Source organism: Phoxinus phoxinus (genome assembly GCF_949152265.1).
Source record: "Phoxinus phoxinus genome assembly, chromosome: 3".
NCBI classification, from domain to species: Eukaryota; Metazoa; Chordata; class Actinopteri; order Cypriniformes; family Leuciscidae; genus Phoxinus; species Phoxinus phoxinus.
In genome coordinates this window covers 23,150,779-23,172,991 of record NC_136878.1, presented here as the reverse complement: position 1 = coordinate 23,172,991, position 22,213 = coordinate 23,150,779, and the positions used below count along the sequence as shown (strand labels likewise).

General features: G+C 40.1%; 1 protein-coding gene and 1 long non-coding RNA gene across 2 annotated transcripts in view; one reads left to right on the top strand and one right to left on the bottom strand.

Moving 5' to 3' along the window:
- LOC306996212 overlaps window positions 1–22,213 on the top strand; it is a 1,114,438-nt gene that overhangs the window by 455,632 nt on the left and 636,593 nt on the right. The window lies entirely within an intron of this gene.
- nova1 (NOVA alternative splicing regulator 1) overlaps window positions 1,742–22,213 on the bottom strand; it is a 21,700-nt gene continuing 1,228 nt past the window's right edge. The window contains exons 2-4 of the mRNA XM_079605880.1: window positions 15,238–15,381; window positions 9,059–9,225; window positions 1,742–8,193 (exon numbers count right to left, since the gene is read on the bottom strand). Of these exons, the coding sequence (XP_079462006.1) occupies window positions 7,174–8,193; window positions 9,059–9,225; window positions 15,238–15,381 (1,331 nt within the window). The 3' untranslated portion in view covers window positions 1,742–7,173. The remainder of the gene's footprint in view (window positions 8,194–9,058; window positions 9,226–15,237; window positions 15,382–22,213) is intronic.

Here is a 22,213-nt window from a genome sequence, read left to right as displayed (position 1 = left end):
CACTGCCATGGCAACTGCTGGGGCGGTCGAGAACAAGCGATCACCTTAAATTCTTACCTCACGGATAGCTCTTCATTATTATATTACAGATTTGGTAAAGCTCAAATAGACGAGAACATTTAATTCATAATAATAATAATAGTGAAATTGAGGGACACTTTTAACTGGTTTTTTTTTATTATCATATTATATTATGTTTAAAGTAGAAAATCCCTTTACAAACATCAATCTTGATATTTATTTTCAATTTCCTTTTTATTTTCAATATCTTACTACATATTTACTATTTAGTGTTAGAAATGTGTCATTTCTAATAACAAGAGAGAAGATCTAGGAATAGTTAGGCTTGGCATTGAGCAGATATGTGTGTGTTGAAGAGGAGGGTTTGTTAGAGCAGGAAACAGGACATTTGAGGTTTGGCTGTAAGCGGTATCTAAGGCAACCAGGTAGCCACTTCAGCTCAGCAGTAGCCTACCTATGTAAAAACTTACATCATTCACATAGTCCCTCCTGATACTGCGTATTGCCTAAATGTATTAAACTCAGTCTTTAACACCCATACAGTTGTTTTCTGGGCTATAATTGGTTGGTTAGTTCATTACATAAATGTTGTTTATGCATTTCTTATTCTTTATGTGTCTCAAGCAGACACGTTTTGGCTTTTAGCAACCTAACAGCGTCACAGGCAGGCGTTATGATTCATACTGATCTTGCCATTCATCATAATGACACTTCAACCATGCCGTCAAACTGCTGCACTGCAGGACTGTACTGCTTCCACACAGCATCACCACAAACAACTGTGTGTGTGTGTGTGTGTGTGAGTGAGAGGGTGAGAGAGAGAGAGAGAGAGAGAGAGAGAGAGAGAGAGAGAGAGAGAGAGAGAGAGAGCTTTAAAATCAGTTGGTTTTGGCTTTGCTGCGCATGCTGTATGCAGTATGCTGTGAGATGTGGATGGTTAAATGGATAAATTATTTGTTTGCGTGCAATATATTGGTTAAATATACAACCATCCTCAACTCCATAGATGAATATTACTGCTACAAAATGATATATATATAAATATTGTATATACTGTATATATATCTATATAATTTTTTTTTTAAATGGACAGCATAAACAATAATTTCAAACTAGGTGCAATTGGTAGGCTACAATTGCTTTGTTAGAACCTATAGAACAGACAACTAAAAGCATTATTAATTAAAACAAATATAAATACCCCTATTTTTCCAAGAGAAAACTATGTGTGAAATGTGTGTAAGTTTTACATTTAGATGACAGAATATGCTTCTTGTTGAGGCTATTTTTACCCATTAATTGTTCCTTAGTTTTTTAACTTTAATAATATTAGTGAGCTTAGTAATATTAAAAGGATAATTCACAGAAAAAAGGAAATTCTATCATTGTTTATTCACCCTTGTGTCATTCCAAACATGTATTCCTTTCTCTGCAGAACGCACACACACAACATATATTTTGAAGAATGTTTTGAAGAATGTTTTAAAGAATGTTAACAATGCAATCTTATTATATATAAAAAAACAATGTCCTACAGCTTTGGACTGACACGAGGGAGAGAACATTATGACAGAAGTTTAATTTTTCTCAACTATCCCTTTAATGATGATACTAAATGAAATCGATGTATAGGGATACTTGCATCTGTGGAGTACCTAAGACAGAAAACTGTTGGGAAACACTATTTCAATTAATTGAGAACACAAACTTTTCAGAGGTTTCTGCAATTTATTTTCCATTCCTCTAAACTGAACAGAACGTACAGTTTTGAAAATCAAAAATAACACCTTTCACTTTCAAAGCACTTCAGCTTCACACACAGTTGGCAATTACAATGGTAACAAGAGTGTCTGTGTGTCATTATCTAGACACTCACAAACAAACACCCATGCAAAGGCTCTCACGAACACACACACACACACACGCACACACGCACGCACGCACACACACACTCACACACACACACACAGAAGGGAATGTAGTAGGAATGCAGGACAGATATCATACACACACACACTCTCCTTCTGACCTCTCCTCCCCAAAATGAACAGAAATACAAAAATAAACACACTTTAAAAAATTACAACTCATTTACAAACACCAAAGGAGGAAAAGAATAAAAACACAACAACAGGAAAAACAACAATATATCTGTCAACGTTTTCCATGTTAAAAACAGGTTGCTTGGTTCAGGTTTGCATCCAGTAGAAGGTTACACTGTGTGTGTTTGTGATGGGACCTAATGCTCAGTAAAGTGCATTTGATGCATCAGCAGACAGGAAGAGAGAGAAATGAATTTGGGTGCTAATGTGGCTCTGGGCCTTCCTAACACTGACAGATATGATCGAGCTACATGAACTTTACAACCTCCGCCGTAAACATCACACCTAAAAGACATTTAACATTGAAATAACATTTTGTTTCAGTTTATGCAAATGTAAATACATTCATAAATTACATGTGGGGTTAGGAGAATCAAGCTGAGAAACTAGAGAAGTCTGAAAGCGATGAACGCAACTCCTCGTATGAATAAACACGACCGTAGCCAAAAAACTTAACTCATATGACGTTTCCATGCATGGGTATGTTCCCCTGAATTTAGAGGCAGGGAGATGAAGTCTCACACGTAAGTACGAACACATTCCACCGTCGTAAACTGGAATCCCCTCGCTTTTATGAATTCCTGATTGACTCCAGTTCCCATGGTTATGCTGCAGTTCCTAGGCCTATGTGTACTGGCCTTTAGAAGACCACACCCATCTGACCGAGAAACACAATAGCGGTACAAACCAGAGAAAAACAAATGAAGTGGTAGAAAGAAAGAGCGCTCCGTTTGTGACACATGCAGAAGTGTGTCTCGGAGCGACACAAGACGTTTATTTTTTTAAATGTTTGTCTGTTTTGATTTCCCACCCCTCAATAATTCACTTGGATATCATGCAATAGAGACGTGCAAAAAGATAACACCTAAATCCACAAAACACACTTTCATAAATGGCTGTGTTATGAATGCGTATAACATGTGTATGCCTACTCCATGCCGACCTACAGAGACAATATGACTTAAAAGCAGTGCGGAAGCCACAGGTCAAACGAATGCACAGGATGCCTCTACTGAGTGCATTAAAACCATATGGATGCATAAAACAAATTTTTCTCTTAGTCTATGCAGCTATGGGGTCAAAACAATGCTAACGTTGCGCTATGTCTTTTTTTGTTCCTTCGCTGATTATCTTTTCATTGGAACTAAAAGATATTGATTAATTGGCACTTGTTCAATGCTTCTAAATAAGTTATCGATATCTAATGTTTCATCACACACCTACATGTCGAGAAGCTGTGAAGGTCTAGTTTGGCACAGGTTGACTATTATTACTGCGTCTATGTAATTAATATTGATACACCTCGTTTATACCCCTGTCGAAAAAACGAGCACAATCCTAATCAACAGACCAGACTTTTTTTTTCTCAACTAAAATATTTCTGTATATTTCACTTATCAAATAGCAGCATTTTTTACTTTTTTTTTTAAACTTACGGTATTACAAAAAAGTACATGTAAACCTATTAATTCAAAATTCGTAGTAAATCCAAAGGCTCATACAACAGACATAACAAAACACAAAACTTGACAACATGCTACAATATTGCTTCCAATAGTTCTTTACATTTTAAGTCGATCTAAAATTATCAATGACGTAGATATGGACACCAGCACTCCAAAGAGAGCAACTCTAATGCACAAACAAATTGCAAAGCTAATCTTAACCAGGCTTGATTGGCACTTTCATCATCCACACGAGTATAACGGATAATCACACACTGAAACCAACAGCGCAAGACTGCATTTAGACCACAAACTAGAGGAACTACACCAAAATACACAAAGAACATGAGACGCGACGGATTCCACAGTTTCATTTTTTTTTTTAAATGAAGGAAAAATGCAGAAATGATCTTCGATAGTTCTCAGAGAGAGGAAAGAGAACACAGAGCACAAACGATGGTGACATCATCGTTTGAGTTTGAGGTGGCTATCACATCCATCTCCCTTAGGTTATTGTTTTTTTTGTTTTGTTTTTTTAACCAGAGTTCTTTTCTCTGGGTTTACACCTTTATGTTCTCACAGAGCACAGATTCCCTGTTCTAGCTAGTTTAAGGTAGAATACTGAATCAATCAGGCAGAGAGCACGAGAATCTGATCACATGTATTAATGTTAGACTATGTTGTGTATTAGTCCAGAGGTACGGTGTTCGCGACACGGCAGAATACCCATCAGCCGCTGTGGAGACACACACACCCTCTGTGATAAACACACACACACAACACATCCGTGGCGACCGGCAGCCTGGAGGGGAAGAAAGCGAAAGGGGAAAGGAGAGACAACAGAAAGTGGGAAAAGTGGTGACAGAGCAAGACATGTGGGGGTCTATAAGTCAGAGCACAGAAAAAGGAAGAAAAAGAGGTAGTGCAAAGACAGAGGGAGGACACGGAGAGAGTGATATACAGAATTAACCCTAATGTCATGAGCATCAACAAATTTGAACTGTTATAGTACAAATATAAATGACATCTCTGACTATAATCATATTACCCTCATATTGCTGCACCAAGTGCTTGTGCTTCTGAAATCAGGTACAGTTTGATCTCCAAACAGTATTGAACAACAATTTATACTTTGAGAACTTGATATCTCACGACTGGTACTGAAATACAGTAACTAGTTTGGAAGTACATTAACTGAGTGTATGGCATGTTAAACTTTGAATGGCATTTAAACAGCAATCAAGAGAGATGTGGAAATGTTAATATTCCTCACAATTATGCAATGGATATAAATAGGTTACTCTCTCACCCCCTCTCTCTCCCTCTCTCTCTCTTTCCTTCTTTTTCTACGTTTCCGCTTCGCCTCTAGCGAGTAGATTAGAGGCCTGGTAGTTGGAGGGAGATGATGAATGACTTTTAGAGTGTGCATGTAGGTCAGCAGTAGATTGGGCTGTGCAGTGTTGTTATATATAGAAGTCCAGGGTTCAAATGGAGATCTGCTAATTAATGACAGGTCTGGGCGCCGCGGGGGGAATCGGACCCTCGATGACCTCTGGTTTGGCGAAAGAGCAAGGTAAAATACAGGTAGACGTTCCTACAGCGGAGCCTCGTGGCCCGTGTTCTTGTGCTCGCTTGGTTTCATTGCTTAATTCCGTCATGCCGTGTCTCAGTGGACGCACTCTCGATGGTGTGAAATATGTACAGTACATTCCATAGTTGCGATGGCGTCAGGCCGCTGGATTCACAGTGTGGTTCAGAGACGATTGCTCGCCCTGTACGGGAGCTCCTGCTCACTCTCCATGCAAGAGCCAATTGCTGGCAAGACCGAAAATGCTGTTAGCAGCAAACGTTTTGATGCAGTGTACAACTGTGGAATTAACTAATGAGTAACTATCACCACGTTCTGTGCAACTGATGACCTGTTGATCAGTGAAAAAGGTGGAGGGCTTGTGAAACTCTCCAGCAATGGTTTAGAAATGTTGGGCAAACGGAGCTGTGCGTCTGACGCTACGGCCTGCAGTTTGGTTTCTCAAAGGAAGCAGAATTACGATCAGTTAGCCTGCAAGAGTTTGCCTCGCAGTGACGCCGCTTTACAGAAGAAGGCTGAAGGTCGACAGTAGTATCCTCCGGCCTTCAAATAAGTTCAGACAGGTTACAAAAACTGTGTGTCATTTTATTCTCTCGTTCACTACCTCAACCGCACCTCTGCTGCCATCCTGCCAAACTGCGATGTGAACGAGGTGGAATCTGTAATGCACCCAAGACTTTGCTGCACTGCATACAAACTGGAAATCTTTCTCCTTCTTCACAAACATGAGGTATGACAACCTGAGCTCCTTTCAAACGAAACAGGCACGGACATTGCCTGGCTCCTCCAATCAGGGGAAGAGGAGGAGTTAAGAGGTACATCTGTCTAAACAGGTCCAATTATTTTTCAAGTTCAGGATTCTAAGGACTTCAATTCCTTGGTAGTGTGTCCAAAGTTTTTCTGTAGTAAGAGTTAAAAGTCAGTGAGACAAAACAGGCTTTTAAGATCCTACCGTCTCTTCTCTAGCAGGATCTTTTGAATATGCACTCGCTCTCAGTCTCGTGAGTAAATTGCAAAATGCCCCCAAATAATTCACAAGGGCTCCCGAGAAACTCTCCCATAAATACTAAAATCAGTATATATGACAACAAAATCTCTTCAAATGTGTTTTCTTATAGCACCAAAATGGGATCCTGTGACTAAACTGCACTTGTATGTATGTGTTACATTCCAGTTCTCTAATGCAGAGTATCTGAACTTTGACGTATGATGTCGGTCTCTGTCTGTCTGTGGCTGAAGATTAGCTATCTAGTTTTGACAGCATCTCAATTTGATACTCTATTTACATATAAAAAACGCCAACAATATCAGGAAGTCTATACATTCAGGTCAACCTGGAATCACAGGTTTGAGTAAATCTAAAAGAGACTGAGTGTGAACTGACCATAATGGAGAACAATCACAGAGATATTAGTAATGTAATGCAGATCAAAAGCTTTCAGCAAGTGTTTTGGATTAAGTCTCAGTTGAAAACAATAAGGGGGGAACCAAGAGTACCTATGAAAATGGTTCACAGGTATCTTTGTTTTCATTTCAGGCCTACACTTGTGGAGACTGAATTTACTGATATCAAAAGGGGGGCCGCTTCAAACTCCAATTCTCCTTGCTCAGGGTGTGGATCAGGTATGAACTAAACTGTGAGGGTTTAGCAATGGAAGCCAAAAACAGAACATAGAATTCAAAAGACCCTGGCTAAGAGAGAGGAAGTGAGGTTTGAGCTTCTCCTCCTCTGAGTGCCCCAGGGCACATTACTCTGACCTACACAACGTAACAACTTTAAAAATACAGCAGAATTTCAATCACAAAATATCTCTTCCCACTCAGATTATCTATCCACAGTTCCATCAGATCTTTTTTTCATTTGTTTTACAATTGTCCTTATTTTGTGTTTAAATATTTGGACACGTTTCTTGCTCCAACTCATCCCGTTCGCCATCGATTTCATTCATTCAGTCATCTATCAATTCTCTCTGGTTTCCTTCGCTTTCGTCGTTCCCCTCCCCACTCCTGTCCATCCCTAGCCCACCTTCTGAGGGTTGGTGGCACGGACGCCTTGCTCATACGTGATTCGCTGGCTGATGAGATACTGGGCTGCCTGTGTCGCTGCAGGTGACCCCGTAATGGTCACCTTGCGATTTCGTGTGCCTGGAATGAACTCTCCCTTTTTGGAGATCTGAATTCGCGCCCCCGTCAGCTCCTGATACTCCACCAAAGTCTTGCCGCCTTTTCCCAAGATGGCACCGACCAAGTTCTCGGGCACAGCGATCTCCACCACCTCTTTTCCCCCTTCTGCCAGCTTCTCTGTGCCCAGCAGAGATGATGCCACTAGTGGTGATGAGGGATTCAGGTACCCATTAGAAGCCCCTGTGGCGGCCGCTAGAGACCCCAGCGTGAAGCCTCCTAAACTAGGTCCGACAGGGTGACCACCCCCTCCAGAGGCCTCGCTGGCATATGTAGCAAGCAGATTGGCAGCAGCTGCAGCCGCTGGATTGGCGCTAGCCGCAACGGCAGCGAGCACCCCAGATGCGGCGGCCGGGTTAAGGCCAAGCCCCAGTGTATTGGTATTGTAGCCGTAACTGGCCAGAGTGTTCAGGGCAGACGTAATGGCAAGCAGATCATTACCGGAAAGACTTGACATAGCCGTAGGGAACCCACCCATGCCTGCAAGACCCGCCTGGCCAAGGAGTGTGGAGGCTGTAGCTGCTGCGGCGGCATTGGGTAACACCTCTGTAGAGTTGGCAAAGGGGGATCCTGTCGGGTTGGAGTTGGCCACAGGGCCGGTGATGTTGGAGTAACTGATATTCAGACAACTGCTGCTTTGTGGGTCCTCCTGGATCTTTTGGACAATGATCTCCACTGCTTTGCGGTTCTGCTCTGGCTCCCCGCTCACTGTCACAACGCGCTCCTGCAGATTGATGCCCTCAGGCTTCTGAGAAAGCTGTACCCAGGCTCCTGACTGCTCCATCACAGCCTTAACTGTTGCCCCACCCTTACCGATGATGAGTCCTGCTGTGCTGTTGGGCACGATCAGTTTAGCCTGTGGAGGAGGGGAAGTGTCACTTTGATTGAGGAACAGAATTACATGCATGAGACTGCATACAGCCCCAAAAATAGATGCTGCAATAAGCTCAAATGCATCTGTGCTGGTTATATCAATGTTTGTTTTCTGTCCACACTTACACAGTAAAAAATGTTCGCAATATATTAAAGAGAGTTGCATTTACAATATCTAACCCTGCGTGCTCATATATGTTTAAGAGTGTATAATAGTGTATGTGTGTGTGTAACTGTGTAAGGTCTGGCTTATAAGTCAGTGCTTATTTCAGCCATTTGTTGATCCCCGGTCTTACATTGCAGCTGCTCGCTCTCACTCCCTCTCTGTTTCTCATTCTGCAAAGATCAAGCAGGTAAAAATAACCCACTGCTCTCACACTTTGCTGCCCCTCTCAGCCACTCTTTCCCCGGGGAACAACCACCAGCTTGCCCTGCCCTCTGCCTCCTCTGGGCTGGTATATTTTCCTGTCTTCATTGTTGCTTATCACTGTCAGATAGCTGACAGTAAGTACATTTGCATACACCTTAGAAATTTATTTCAGTTAGACAAAAATTTCACCTTTTTGAAAAATCATGTAAACGCTCTTGTACACATCCAAACTGCTTGATTAATTATAACTGCACATGTAAAAAAAGTACTCACTCTTTGCTGTCATTCTATTAGCAAAATAATCAGAATATTACAAATATTATGAACTAAGCTATGGTTCATGGGAATAACTGATTTGCATGTTTAATTCCTAAACTGCAAAGTCTGATATGTTCAACTCTTCATCACCCATTTAATAACTAGGAACTTCAGTGTGGATTTGGTGTGGTGTAGTAGTAAAGCAACCTCCCAAACTAACCTGTTTAACACGGTCAGGGTTAACAGTAGTCTGTGGCTGGAGAATGCTGACAGGTTCGGTCTTCTGACTGCTCTGAGGCATCTCACGAACTTTTTCAGCAATGAAGTTATGTACTCCATTCAGAGCTTCCACTGTACCCTGAATCAAACAAACACGCTCTGTTGTACCTGATCACGCACACACACAGAAAAACAAAAACAAAAACAATGTTAGCATATAGACAAAATGCACATGTAAAATTCAAGTATTAGGGCTGGGTATTGATCTAATTTTCACGATTTGATTTAGATTCACAAGCTTGCAGTTCAATTTGATTTCGATTCATATCAGATACAGTACATGGCAAATTTTCCCAAGGGAAATACATCTTATTTAATGCTATAAACCAGTGTTTCTCAACTGATAGGTCACAACCCAAAAGTGGGTTGCAAGACTGTTTTCGTGGGTCGTGGAGTGTGTAGAGAAAGAAACAACAACAACCGAAAAAAAAAAAATTATAAATGTTTTTCTGAAGCAAGACTTTTATTTTGAAAGACGTGCTTGAAAGCTGTTGACTCTTCTATCAGACGCAGTTTAAGTGAAGAGTGCCAAAGAAAAACGGATTGTCCTGTTTCAGTTTCTGCTGTCAGATGAGATGTTGTCAGGCTATATGTCAGTGTCATTATTCTAACATTATTTTCATCTTGCTATAAAATAAAAAGTCTCTCACCTCAGAAAAACAAACTGTCCGGTCCTGTAAGACATTATTACTGTGTTCGTCATGAAGAAGAAAGTTTAACACTATTACTAAATGTACTATTACACATTTAGTCTAAAACTAGAGTAACCGTCATGTTTACCCAGCGCACACAACGCCTCTGCACTTACTCACGATTTTTCTCAACATGGGGACAAGAGAGGTGTCAGTCAATAAATGGGAAAACAAAGTAACTTGTGTTACTAATAAAAAAAAAAGTTATATAATAATATTTTGTTGTAAATTAATGCAAATAATAAAAATAAATAATGCATTACTTTACTATAGTTTCTTTAAAAAAGTAATCTGATTACAGAACTCACATTACCTGTAATGCATTACCCCCAACACTGCTCATGATATTACCAAAAAATAACAATAAATTATGTTATGTTGTGTGTTAGCTGGGAAAGACTTGCATGCAAGTATGATTTTCATTTATCAGGAGCAGTTTCAGAACATGTTAGTATTGTGTATTCACCATGGTAACTTGTTTCTGTAACCCCAAAATGCCACTTTATTTTAACTTAATATTAACAGTTCATGTAGTGAAAATATTGGAAATATATTACTTTTTTCAATAGTACATTGCAAATACACAAAACATTTTTTTTACTATCTTTAAATAAATTAAACATATAATAGCATCATGCTTTCACCTATTTTCACAATACAACTTTTGACACACTTTAAAATAATTGTACTTCTAAAAATATAATTATCTAAAATATATTTTAGAAAAATATACTTGAAGTGAAAATTCTGTTTATTTTTTAAAAGTGTATTTATTTGCACTTTATTAAAAATAAATTTTAGGTATATATTAACTGTGTTCTGGAAATTATCATTGTAACAATCCATTGAAAGTATACAATCGAAATACATTATAGCATACAATAGTATTTTGTACAAAGTATAGCTAAGATTTATTTGTGTAATAATGTAGATTTGTTATTGAAGACAACGTATGCAATTTGTAGTATTTTGAATGAGCCACATCAGCCACGTATAAACCACGATAGCCTCGTGGGCAAGTGCGCCAACATGTGCTTCGGGAGACTCGAGTTCGAGTCCCGGCTCGTGGCCTTCCTAAATCCTCTCTCTCCCACCTCACTTCCTGTCTAGCTACTGTCCTATCCTAATAAAATAACCATATTTAAATACACTATTGCTGGTATGTTTCCAATACACTCGTAATTCATTTGTAATGTACTTGTAACACAAATAAAGTACACTTTAATGTCACTAATCAAGAATGTAATTAGTCCCTGCACAGGCATACACTAAATAAAATCAAATTTATTTGCTGCTGTAACTACTATAGTAAAAAAAACAATTATTTGATTTATTTTTGATTTGACAGACAACATAATCCAAAGGATAGCATGTTAAAGTGTGAACATTTATTTCCAACATGATCATTGGTGATAAAGAGGAAGAGATTATCAGTTCTTGTGCCGCTTGGTCTGAGGCAGCAACAGCAATCTGTCACTCCATTAAAGAGCACCAATATGGTATTTATTGTTTGAATTTCAAAATAAAATGGACAGATTTTGAAATCTGAAACTTTGTTTTATATCAAAAGTAACAAAGCACAAAGCTTTTTCGATTTATTGGATGGGAGGCAACGTTACAAAGTTCTGTACTTCATCAACTGAAAACAGACTAAAATACATATTTTTATCCAGCCCTAGAAATTATGTATGCATAGTACACTACCATTAAATTATTTTTGGAAAAGAACTTCTTATGCTCACCAATGCTCCATTTATTTGATCAGAAATAAGAGTAAAACAGTATTGTGAAATAACATTGTGAAATATTGTTACAATTTAAATAACTGTTTTCAATCTTAAAATGTAATTTATTCATGAGATGGCAAAGCTGATTTTTCAACATCATTACATCAGTTTTCAGTGCCACATGATCCTTCAGAAATCATTCTGATATGCTGATTTGCTGCTCAAGAAAAATTATCAATATTGAAAATAATTGTGCATTTTTGGGGGATTCTTTGATGAATAAAAACTTCAAAAGAAAAGCATTTGTTTGAAATAATATTATGTAACTTATAAATGTCTTTACTCTCACTTTTGATCTATTTAAGTATTCATTTCTCTTTTTTTAACTTACTGACACCCACTTTTTTAACGAAAGTGTATATGTATCAAATCTGGACACATATCAATACAGTGCAAAGATTTGTTAGTAAAGCTTAACATCAATCAAGTAAATACAAATACAGTAGATACTGTACATTGCTGTGTTTAAATTAAATGTATGCATTTGGCAAGTTGCATCCAAAGCAACTTGCACTGTATTTGAGCCAAGGTGCACATTTGATCAGTTCATGAATTTCCTGGGAGCTTAACCAATGACCCTGGAGTTGCAGGCACCACCATACTCACCAAACACACATTACATTTTCAGAGAAGCAATTTCTCCTTTCAGTAAAAATGCATCAGAAATAATGAAAAGGGCTGTTGTAACACAGGGGGGAAAGACAGATGAACTTATGGCTGCATGATGTAATTCATTCAGAATGCATTAAATTCTGAACCTGTCCTCTCTAACCACATCGCTCCTGTGGGACACCCCACACAAATGTCTAGGACACACATACAATCTCCTAATCTCTGGCATCTCACTGCCCTGAAGTGCATGGACTGTCTGAAATACTGTTGTAACTGTGAGAAACCAAAGAGCTTACATTGGACCCTGTTCACCATGACCAGAGAGATGAAGTCTACAATGAGTTAGTTACACAATCATCTGCGTATTGTTTCAACCTGAATTCAAGTTTGGATTTGTTCAGTCTTGTGGTGGAAAGTATAATTCAATGTCCTAAATATACTGTCATGATCATCTTCTATTTTTTTTGGAGGGAGAGAGATGTGGGAAGCGGGGGCATGTAGGTTGTTGGTAGTGTGTGTTTGTTTCTGGGCAACAGTGCAGAGATATTGCCTTGCATGTGTGTGTGTGTGTGTGTGTGTGTGTGTGTGTGTGTGTGTGTGTGTGTGTGTGTGAGTGAGAGAGAGAGAGAGAGAGAGAGAGAGAGAGAGAGAGAGAGAGAGAGAGAGAGCTCCAACACTGAGTGTTTGTTCCTCAGCTGTTTTTTTAACCACTAGTTTGAGTATCACACACTTATTCGTATCTGAAGCACAGCACAACACACAACCAGTTTAAACATTTGCGCTTACAAATAAACCATTCTTGAATAAAGCACACACTAGTGTGTGTGCAGTGTTCATTTCAGTCCTGCCCTCTTTGAGGAGGTGTGGTTTGTGATAAGAATCTGCGTTTAAAAGAGTTTTAAGAAAAGACTGAATTGTAATTTACATGTGACAGACTACGGTGTGTGTCAAAGCACTGCTGGCTGGAGTGAAACCGCTCAGCTGTAGGTGATTTCTTTTTATAGCTCTCTTGCGAGCCAGAGAGAGTTTAAATGTTTCCCTTTCAACGTCTCATAAGATAAATGAGGTTTGGAAGAGAAGCTGCTATTATATCAGAGACCAGAATGATTGAGGATGTGCTGGTGTTTGTGCCAGAGCAGCACTACTTGTTATTCGCAGGGTTTGGCAAAATTCAGTATTTTATGAATTAACTCAGTTTAAATGTATGAGTTGGAATTTGAATTGGTCACAGCACACAGTTGAATTTGAATGGGAATTACAGGAAGAGGAATTTATTAATGATTAATTTAGATGAAATCAAGCGTATAGCGTCAGTTCTGGCGAATTACCATCCCCAGCTCCTCCTCTCGCCAGTCAGGATTTGGCATTCTGATTCCCCTTGAATCAGAATAAATTCTCGAATTATGTTGTACTTTCAAATCTTGAAATAATGATATCTGCAAAACATTGATGTTGGTTCTGTTCGGTTTACCCTAAGGGGGGTTATTGCTGCTTTTATCCATGCTAGGCTGCATGGATGTGCAGGAAGTTCTCACTCAGAACGGAACCATACCGCCAATCTAAACTGTATGCTAATTGTCAATCTTGTTTGGCGATAGTGGTCCAGACAGAAATCAAATATCTATCCATCCATCCATGTAGTATGAACTTCCAAATGAATTTTTTTTTTAAAAATTCATTTAAAAGTAAGAGACATTAAATCTTTACATTAAATTCAAATTTCAATTCTGCATCCAGCTTGCTACCTCAATTTAAATGTAGGATTCAATTCAAATTCAGGAAATTAAATTGAACAAAGTAATTCTCATTTAATTTCTGATTGGTGAATAACTGTGGGGTTCTATCATATTGTGTGTTACTACGACATTGTGCAGTTAGAATAAACACAGTGAAAATAAATTATTTGAAAACTATAAAATATTTTAAAATTGGTGGGATGATGAAAGGTGAATTTGCAAGATTAAAAAACTGCAAAAGCAAGTGAGAGCGAGAATGTGTGTTTGTGTGTTTTAGTAGAAGGGTGAAAGGCAGAACAGGTGGTCTCAGGATAGTTTGTAACGAGTGTGTTTAATGAATGAAAACATAGTTATTCACAGACAAATTATGTTCACAATATTCAGCTGTACGCTTCACAGCTGCGACACATACACACACACACTCTCTCTCTCTCTCTCTCTCTCTCTCTCTCTCTCTCCGCTCGCTCTCTCTCTCTCACACACACACACACACACACACTTACTTCCTCTCCCTATGGGCACATTTTCCACTGTCATTCTCAGCCTTTTTTTTTAACGCTACAACATAAAGCAGCTTCTTAATGACACATGGTGGAAAAGACACAATAGTCAATGACACAAACAGGCCAACATCTGTAAACGTCCTCGTACACATTAATCTACCTCCATCGGACCTTCTGCATAACGTTCAGAACACTGCCAAGATTGCTGTTTTCTACAATTCTAGAAATTTTATCTTGCAAAAATCTGCTAGTAAAAAAAAAAAAAAAAAAAAAAAACTATCAGTGAGAGTAAAGATTGTTTATTCTAAAAAAAAATGCACAACATTTATCCTTCATTCCTAAAAATAAAGTCTCCTCCAATTAATAAAAAAAAGGTTTTAAAGATTGATGCCATAGAAGACCTTTAAGTACCTTAGAACCGTTTATTCATTACAAAAACACCCATGTGCTTTAAAGAACCCAGAAACCAACATACTGAACTGAAGAACCCATCATCATAAAACAAAACTGTCTCTAAGAATCCTATAAAGTGAAAAATAGTTACTGATAAAAGAAGAAAAAAACATTGAAGGATCTTTATTTTCAAGAGTGTTTAGTCTGAAAGAGAGTTATGCATGGCACTATTAACTCCACCATCTGTTACACAGTAAATTAAATGATTTAACTGAGGATTTATAACACAGATCTAATAATAGACAGATCATTTTTGTATTTAAAATAAAATATATGTGCTTAGCTCTGAAATAAGTAATGTTGATCATCATTAAATCCAGACAGAGGATGTGCATACCTGGGTAGAAGTCTTTAGATTTGGACAGTTTGATGGTGGCTCCAGTCTCTTTCTGAAGCTGGACGATGGTTTGACCCCCTTTACCGATGATTGAACCAGCAGCATAGCTGGGAATCAACACCTTCAAGAAATATTCACCCTCCTCTGCACACGCACACAAAAAACAAACACAAAGTTAGACATAAAAGGGGGGGAAAGGTAAATTAACAGCATCACTGTATATGTAATAGTAAAATAATTTATAATTGTACAATAATAATAGCAATAATACTTGTGTAAAATATAATTTTTGTTGTTAGGTATGTGCAATCTGTAATCATGTTTAATGCAGAGTATTTTTGGGATGCGTTGCACATTTTTTTTAAACTGTAGTAAGATTATATAACATTTTGAAAACCTCATGAAGCTAACCAGAGACCACATGAGTGCACCTCACTACGGCGACTCCTTTTCAAACAATATACAAACAAAACATGTAGAGAGACGCGTCTGGTTCTTTTGTTCACTTCCCCTCCTTTTCCATTTATATTTCTTTCTTCACTTTTTCCTCGCTCTCTTTCTCTCCCTGATGAGTTCCTACTGATTCTGCCTCTGTCCCACTTTTTCCCCACGCAGAGATAAAGTGACCTGCTTTGGGTTGGTAGAGGTCTAAATTTAACCAAACTATCTCTGTGTTTTCTGTCCTTCACTATTTTTTGCCATCTCTCTCTCTCTCACACACACACACACACACACACACACACACACACACACACACACACACACACACACACACACACACACACACACACACACACACACACACACACACACACACACACACACACACACACACACACACACACACACACACACACACACACACACACACACACACACACACACACACACACAGGGTCGACTGGCTCAGATCCTTAAGCATGGAGGTTCTGTGTCACAGTCAGAAGTTGAGGTTTAAGTGAGAATATGTGGCGGGTGGTGTGTAGGCAGTAGCACTTCACTATACTGAGGCTGTGGGCTTGTGGGTAATTGCCTGGAAGGCTGTTCAGGCAGGAGCATATGGATGCTAAATCCTCAGATTTGTCCAGAAGAACCCAGCCAACAGCGCATAAGTCACTCAGGGGTTCCCAGGGGGACAAGGCTTCCCTCTCCCACCACAATATTACACTTCCTAAACACAACATATGGACCAGAGTCCATTGCTAAAGCAAAGAAAGTACCAGAAGGTGACATCACAGTGACATTATATAGCTCAAGTAATGTTGAATACTTGATATATCCTTCTAAATGTTATTGTTGGCACAGCAAAAAACTATTTTGATTTGTAGCAGAAATGGCATTTAAGGTAATTTTATTAATGTATTGTGGGACAAAAAGGAAGCAAGTACAAAAGTACATTGTGTTTGTGTACTATATCAGTGTCTTTCAGAGACTGTAGTAAATCCGAAAGATAAGATGGATTTCGCAGACTCAAATGCCCCCAATCTCTAGCAGCTGACCCTTTACCACTGCAGAGAGGAGGAGAGAGAGAGAGTCAGAGATACAAGGGGAGAGAGAGACTGCAGAATAAGTGCAAACACACTAATAATAAATAAAAAAACATGCAAAGAATGAAAAAAAGATATGAAAGCATCAGCTCAGATGCAAAAGATTTGTTAGGAATAAAGAAAGGAATATTCTACAGAAAGGAAAAGACAGGGAGTGGTAAAGGAAAACAGCAACTAGGAAGGGAAAGGACATATAAGGGGAAGAGGAGAGGGGAGGGGCACCAAGGAGAAGGTGAAAATATTATGGTCTCTAAGCAACTCTGATTGACTCTCCTATCGGAAGGCTTGATATATTCCAAATCACAACAAACGTCACCTATACACTAATGCTAGCGTGAAGCATTTGTGCAGTTCTTCCAGACATGCAGCACACACTCTCACAACTGGAAGGCCAGTCTGGTCGATATGTGATCAATCGTCCTATCCAGACAATCCCATTAATACCAGAAAATCTAGGAATCTGGGAAATCCAATGAAATGTAATTGTCAGCCCAGGCATATATAATCAAGCCACGAGTGGGAGGGCCAGTTAGTAGATGGCACCAGGATCAAAGCAAACATTAGCTTCAGTTATAATACATTATCTAGTCTAACAGTCAGAAAGAAAGAAAGAAAGAAAGAAAGAAAGAAAGAAAGAAAGAAAGAAAGAAAGACATGCAGCTCACATGCAGTATAAGTCGCTTAAGCGCAGTTGAACGTGCAATGCACAGTTAGAAAGATACCCGAGCAGAATTTAAATTGAAAAGACAATTCGAGAAAAACACAGAGCGGCCCAATCACACACATTTCCACACATTCCTATAGAAACGCATGAAACTCTGGAAAAGGGAAAATAAAAACTGTATTCCCATCTCACTTATACAGATCTAAAAGCGGGTAACTGCAGCATTGCTATTCTTTTGTTCATCCCTCTCTTTTTTCTCTATCTCTCCCTGACTGACTGGCTTTGGTCTGTGCTCAGTCACTCCAGAGAAAAATAATTTGTTAAATGAATGTGTGCAAATGTCAGAGGGTGAGAGATTTTTTTTTTTAATTCTCTGCACTGGACTGACATCAGGGTTTCTCTATAAAACACATGCAGTGTCCAACAAATACTTCATCTTGTGACGACGTCATACACAAATGCTCACACAAGGACACTAGCTCCCTTCGTAGGGCCCTCGAGAGGGGCTAGTAGACAAGATTGAGATCTGGATAGAGCAGTGCAGAGTGGTTCAATCTGTACCTGTCCTCTGCAGCGCTCCAGGTGCGCAGTGGGATATGCATTACATCATTGCCTCACCCGACTCAATGCTCTCTGCCACACACACACATGACTGACAGGTAATGATAGGATTCCAGTCCATGATGCTCGCTGCAGCCGAGCAAACACACACACACACACACAGCTAGGCAGATCCCGATCTTATCAATGACCGGTCTGTTGAACGGGAGGGTGCGAGTGTGAATGGAATGAATGCAGACACTGTTAGAGAGACTGTTTAATGAGGGCACTTTGCAGTGAACGGAGGAAGAGGACAGGACACAGTGGACACACGCTCAGGAATCCATGATGGAGGTTTTTGAAGAGTGCAGCCGGAGGAGAGATAAGAAAAGAGTGAGTGCGTTCATATGAACGGAAAGGATATAGAAAGGGCAATCAGAGCTCTCGCAATCATTGAAGTATGTCGCACCAGCGCGCCACAGCATCGCAGAAAAGCGAACCTCCGGCAGCCGTTTATTACAGAGCGGCAGTGTCGGCGTGTGGACCGTTTGACCTTGGCCAGCGAGGAACGAAACTTCGCTCTCTCTATCACGACCGCCTCACAATCCTTTCCAAGATGACTTGGAGGTGACATTTTGAAGGCACAAAGAGCCAATGGGAAGGTCTGCTGTCGCTTACCTGTTGTTAAAAGGAAAACCTAGAGCACATTCTCATGCAGCAGTGATTTGAGAATGACGAGCGCTTTGGGAGCACTCCTCACCCATGCGCTCCTGCTTGCGGTGATGATGTAAGGAAAGCTGGTGTAACAGGTTTTCAGCAGTGAGTGTCTGAGTAAATAATACAATCTGTTGCTGCTGTTTGCCAGTGAGCCATACTTACACAGCCGCTAACACAGGCAGACGGTTACGGGCTCAAACCTATGATTACACACAGCACATATAGTGTGAACAGAGTGTCATGCAAACACACAGAGGGAGTGGGTCAAGAGGGATTGCATTGTTAAAACCCCCCCACCCCCAAGCAACACACACACACACACACACACACACTCTGCATGTGAAAAGGAGGGCCTGTCCTAGGCACACTGCAAGGACAAGCAAGCCTCTCCTTCCCACAGAATGAATGAAGAGACGCCAACGAAGGACGGGAGAAGAAAGGGCGAAAGAACAAAAGACGCAAAGCGAAACGGTCAACTCATCCGCACACGCGCATTCAACAAGTCAACAAAAGGGGACCGAATTTCTTACCCATTCTGCTGTAGCGTATTGGAGGTGGGGTTCAGATAGCCATGGACGCCGAGAGGCTGGACCTGTGAGCGATGCCCGATTGCAGGCTGATCATAGAAGCTCTGCCGCCGTCAAGGAATGTGGCCAGTCAACCTTTTTCCCCAGGTTCGTATCCGAAAGGGGGACAACGTCAGCGCATCCTCCCCTCCATACCCGCAGTCAGCCCCCGTCTCTCTCTCTTGCTCTCTTTCCCTCAATTTCCCTCTCTCTCTTTCTCTGATTGTGTGTGATACCAATGCAATTGCTGTGTGCTGTGTGTATGTGTGTGCTGTGTGTGTATGTGTGTGTGAGTGAGTGTTTGAAGCAGAGAGGTTTGGTATTGTTCAGGCAGAGGCGGACTGACGGGGGGAATCTTCCTACTGCATCACCCTCTGCTTTCCTTCTCATCCATATTCAGCGAGAGCTCCAGCCCTGTGCTGCATTCTACAGAGAGGCACCTAGCGTGTCCAATCACCCCGCACCCCTCCCCAGCGTCACACACACACACACACACACACACACCAAGGCTTTCTTTCCCATCGCCCCCCCACCACCACTTTGACGCAGCACTATAAAAGACGTAGCGCCTCGCTCACGTTTGGGTGAAATATGAAAAGGTACGATGGAGGGAGGTTGCGGAGGGAGAGAAAGAAGCAAAAAAGAAAGACAAAAAGAAAGTGCGAGGGAGTGACCTTGCATGAGAGGAGAGGAGGTATAGAGCGAAAGCGGGGAGGCAGTGGGCTCCTTGGACGGCCATGTTGGAAACACAGCGAGAAAGAGAGAGAGAGAGATTTTTGAAAATGGCAGAAAGGATCTGCCGCAGAGCGCCAAGGGGCCGGCCAAGTAAATTACTGCCTATAAATCCAGCGACGCTATACCCAACCAGCGCAAGCGTGCAGGTGCACGCTCATACGGCGCCTGGGGGGGGGGTCTTATTATTGGTGTCTGAGCTCAGTCCCAGGGTCATACTTAATTTGCATAGTAGCTTTTTTCAGCTGAGCTTGATAAATTCCCTACATATCCATACTAGGTATATCGATGTGCTCTGCTGGGTATCACGGATGCAGCATGCAGAAGTATAGATGCTTCTGCTCAGGCAAACCGATCACGTTCAACACATCCACTGGACATTCTAGAATACATGAGCCCTCTCTCTCTCTCTCTCTCTCTCTCTCTCTCTAGCCCCTCCTTTCCCCACCACCTGCCCAATTCACAGTCAACTCACGTCACCACACACTGCAAGGGCACCTGTGTCCTTCTCTCGGCTCGCTCTCACTCTCTCTCTCTCGCTCGCACCTTTTGATCCAATACCGAACTGCACAAAAACCCACCAACATAAATAGCTCTGCCAAAACCTCCATTAGCAGCATTAACATGCCATTTCAATTGCAACTGGTAAGAGGCCACACACACTCTAACTGTGTGTGCACTGGTGAAATTAGCATCAGCAATCAATGGCTGTTTACAAAAGGGAGGACATAAAGAAGATCTCAATCACTGACCATCCTCTTCGTCACCCTCTTCAGGTCAAAGGTCATGTAAGGGGGAAGGGTGCGTCCATTGATAGGATTTTGTTTTAATTAACAAAGCCAGATAGGTGGACAGAATTAAAGATGGTCTGAACTGCCAGTGAACAAAGAGATAACTAACTAACTTACTGACTAAATAAAAGATGGATCATTAAACTGTGCTTAATGAGATGCATTTACAAAAGCTGTCAAACACACTAGTCAAAAGTGTTCATCATTATAAAAGCCTCTTTCTTTGTATCTATTTCATTTCATCTATTTCATTAAACTTTTCTGTCATTTCTACTCAATTTCAAACTTTTCTGAATTTTAGCTAGATTTTCAGCATTAGTTGTAGTTAAATTAGAAAATCATTAAAGTAATACAAAAAAAAAAATCAATGAACTTCTCACTGCAGGTTGTAACTTTGATTTAAATTTGATTCAAGTTTTTAATTTGTGTTTTACAGTGCATAATAGGCCTTCAGCTTGCTAGCCTTCAATTTGTTTTATTGTATAATTCACCAAACCCTTAGAAGATAATAACAGTATCCTGTACAGCCCATACTGAACTTAGAAACAGTTTTAAATCATTTGTATATTAAAGCATCTCATTATTTAAAATAATGATAATAACAAATTGTGTTTAATAATAAAATGTGAAAAGTAATACAATGTAAATTGTGCCATTGCATTACTATGAAGCATATTGTCACTAAGCAAAGTCAGAATCAAAATAAAATAGCAGTGTAAATTATTCACGATAATAATTTCACAGTGTAAAATAGCACGAATGATCAAACTCGTTAGGTAATAACGTTTGTCTAATGTTTATAGTTTAGTTGTGTGTAGAAGATTCAGAAGTTGCGGTCTCAACGAATTCAACTTATAAACCCTTCATAACATAGGCTACTCATCTCATTAGCTCTGAACACTGAAAACCATTATTTGGGCATAATCTAAAAAACGCGCGCGGCAGTCAGTGAGAGAGAGAGAGAGTGTGTGTGTGTGTGTGTGACCCTAATGCGGGGTGATGTTAGTTAAAACGAGGTTAAAACACACGCTGGACAGCTGCACCTGGTCTCCACAGCGGGAACTGCCGCCCCGTGCGTAACACTCACTTTAATGTAATGTTCACACACAACGTTGCTGAAATTTTCTTTTCGCTTGCTCCCAATCTAACATGCCCAAACACTCACGTTTATAGTAAAAGAAGCGCTCTCGAACATGCATCACGTGACCTTCACAGCTATTATTTAAAGAGCAATGACTCAGACCACCGTCTCAAAAAATAGACTATGGATAACAATCTAAATCTAATAGCAAAATCCAACCTAGAAACTCAGCATAGTTTTAAATTATATCTAAGATGTAAAAAAAAAAAAAAGAAAGAAGAAGAATTGTGATATACGCACAAGTGATGTACATTATCAACACCTTAAGGAAACTAAGT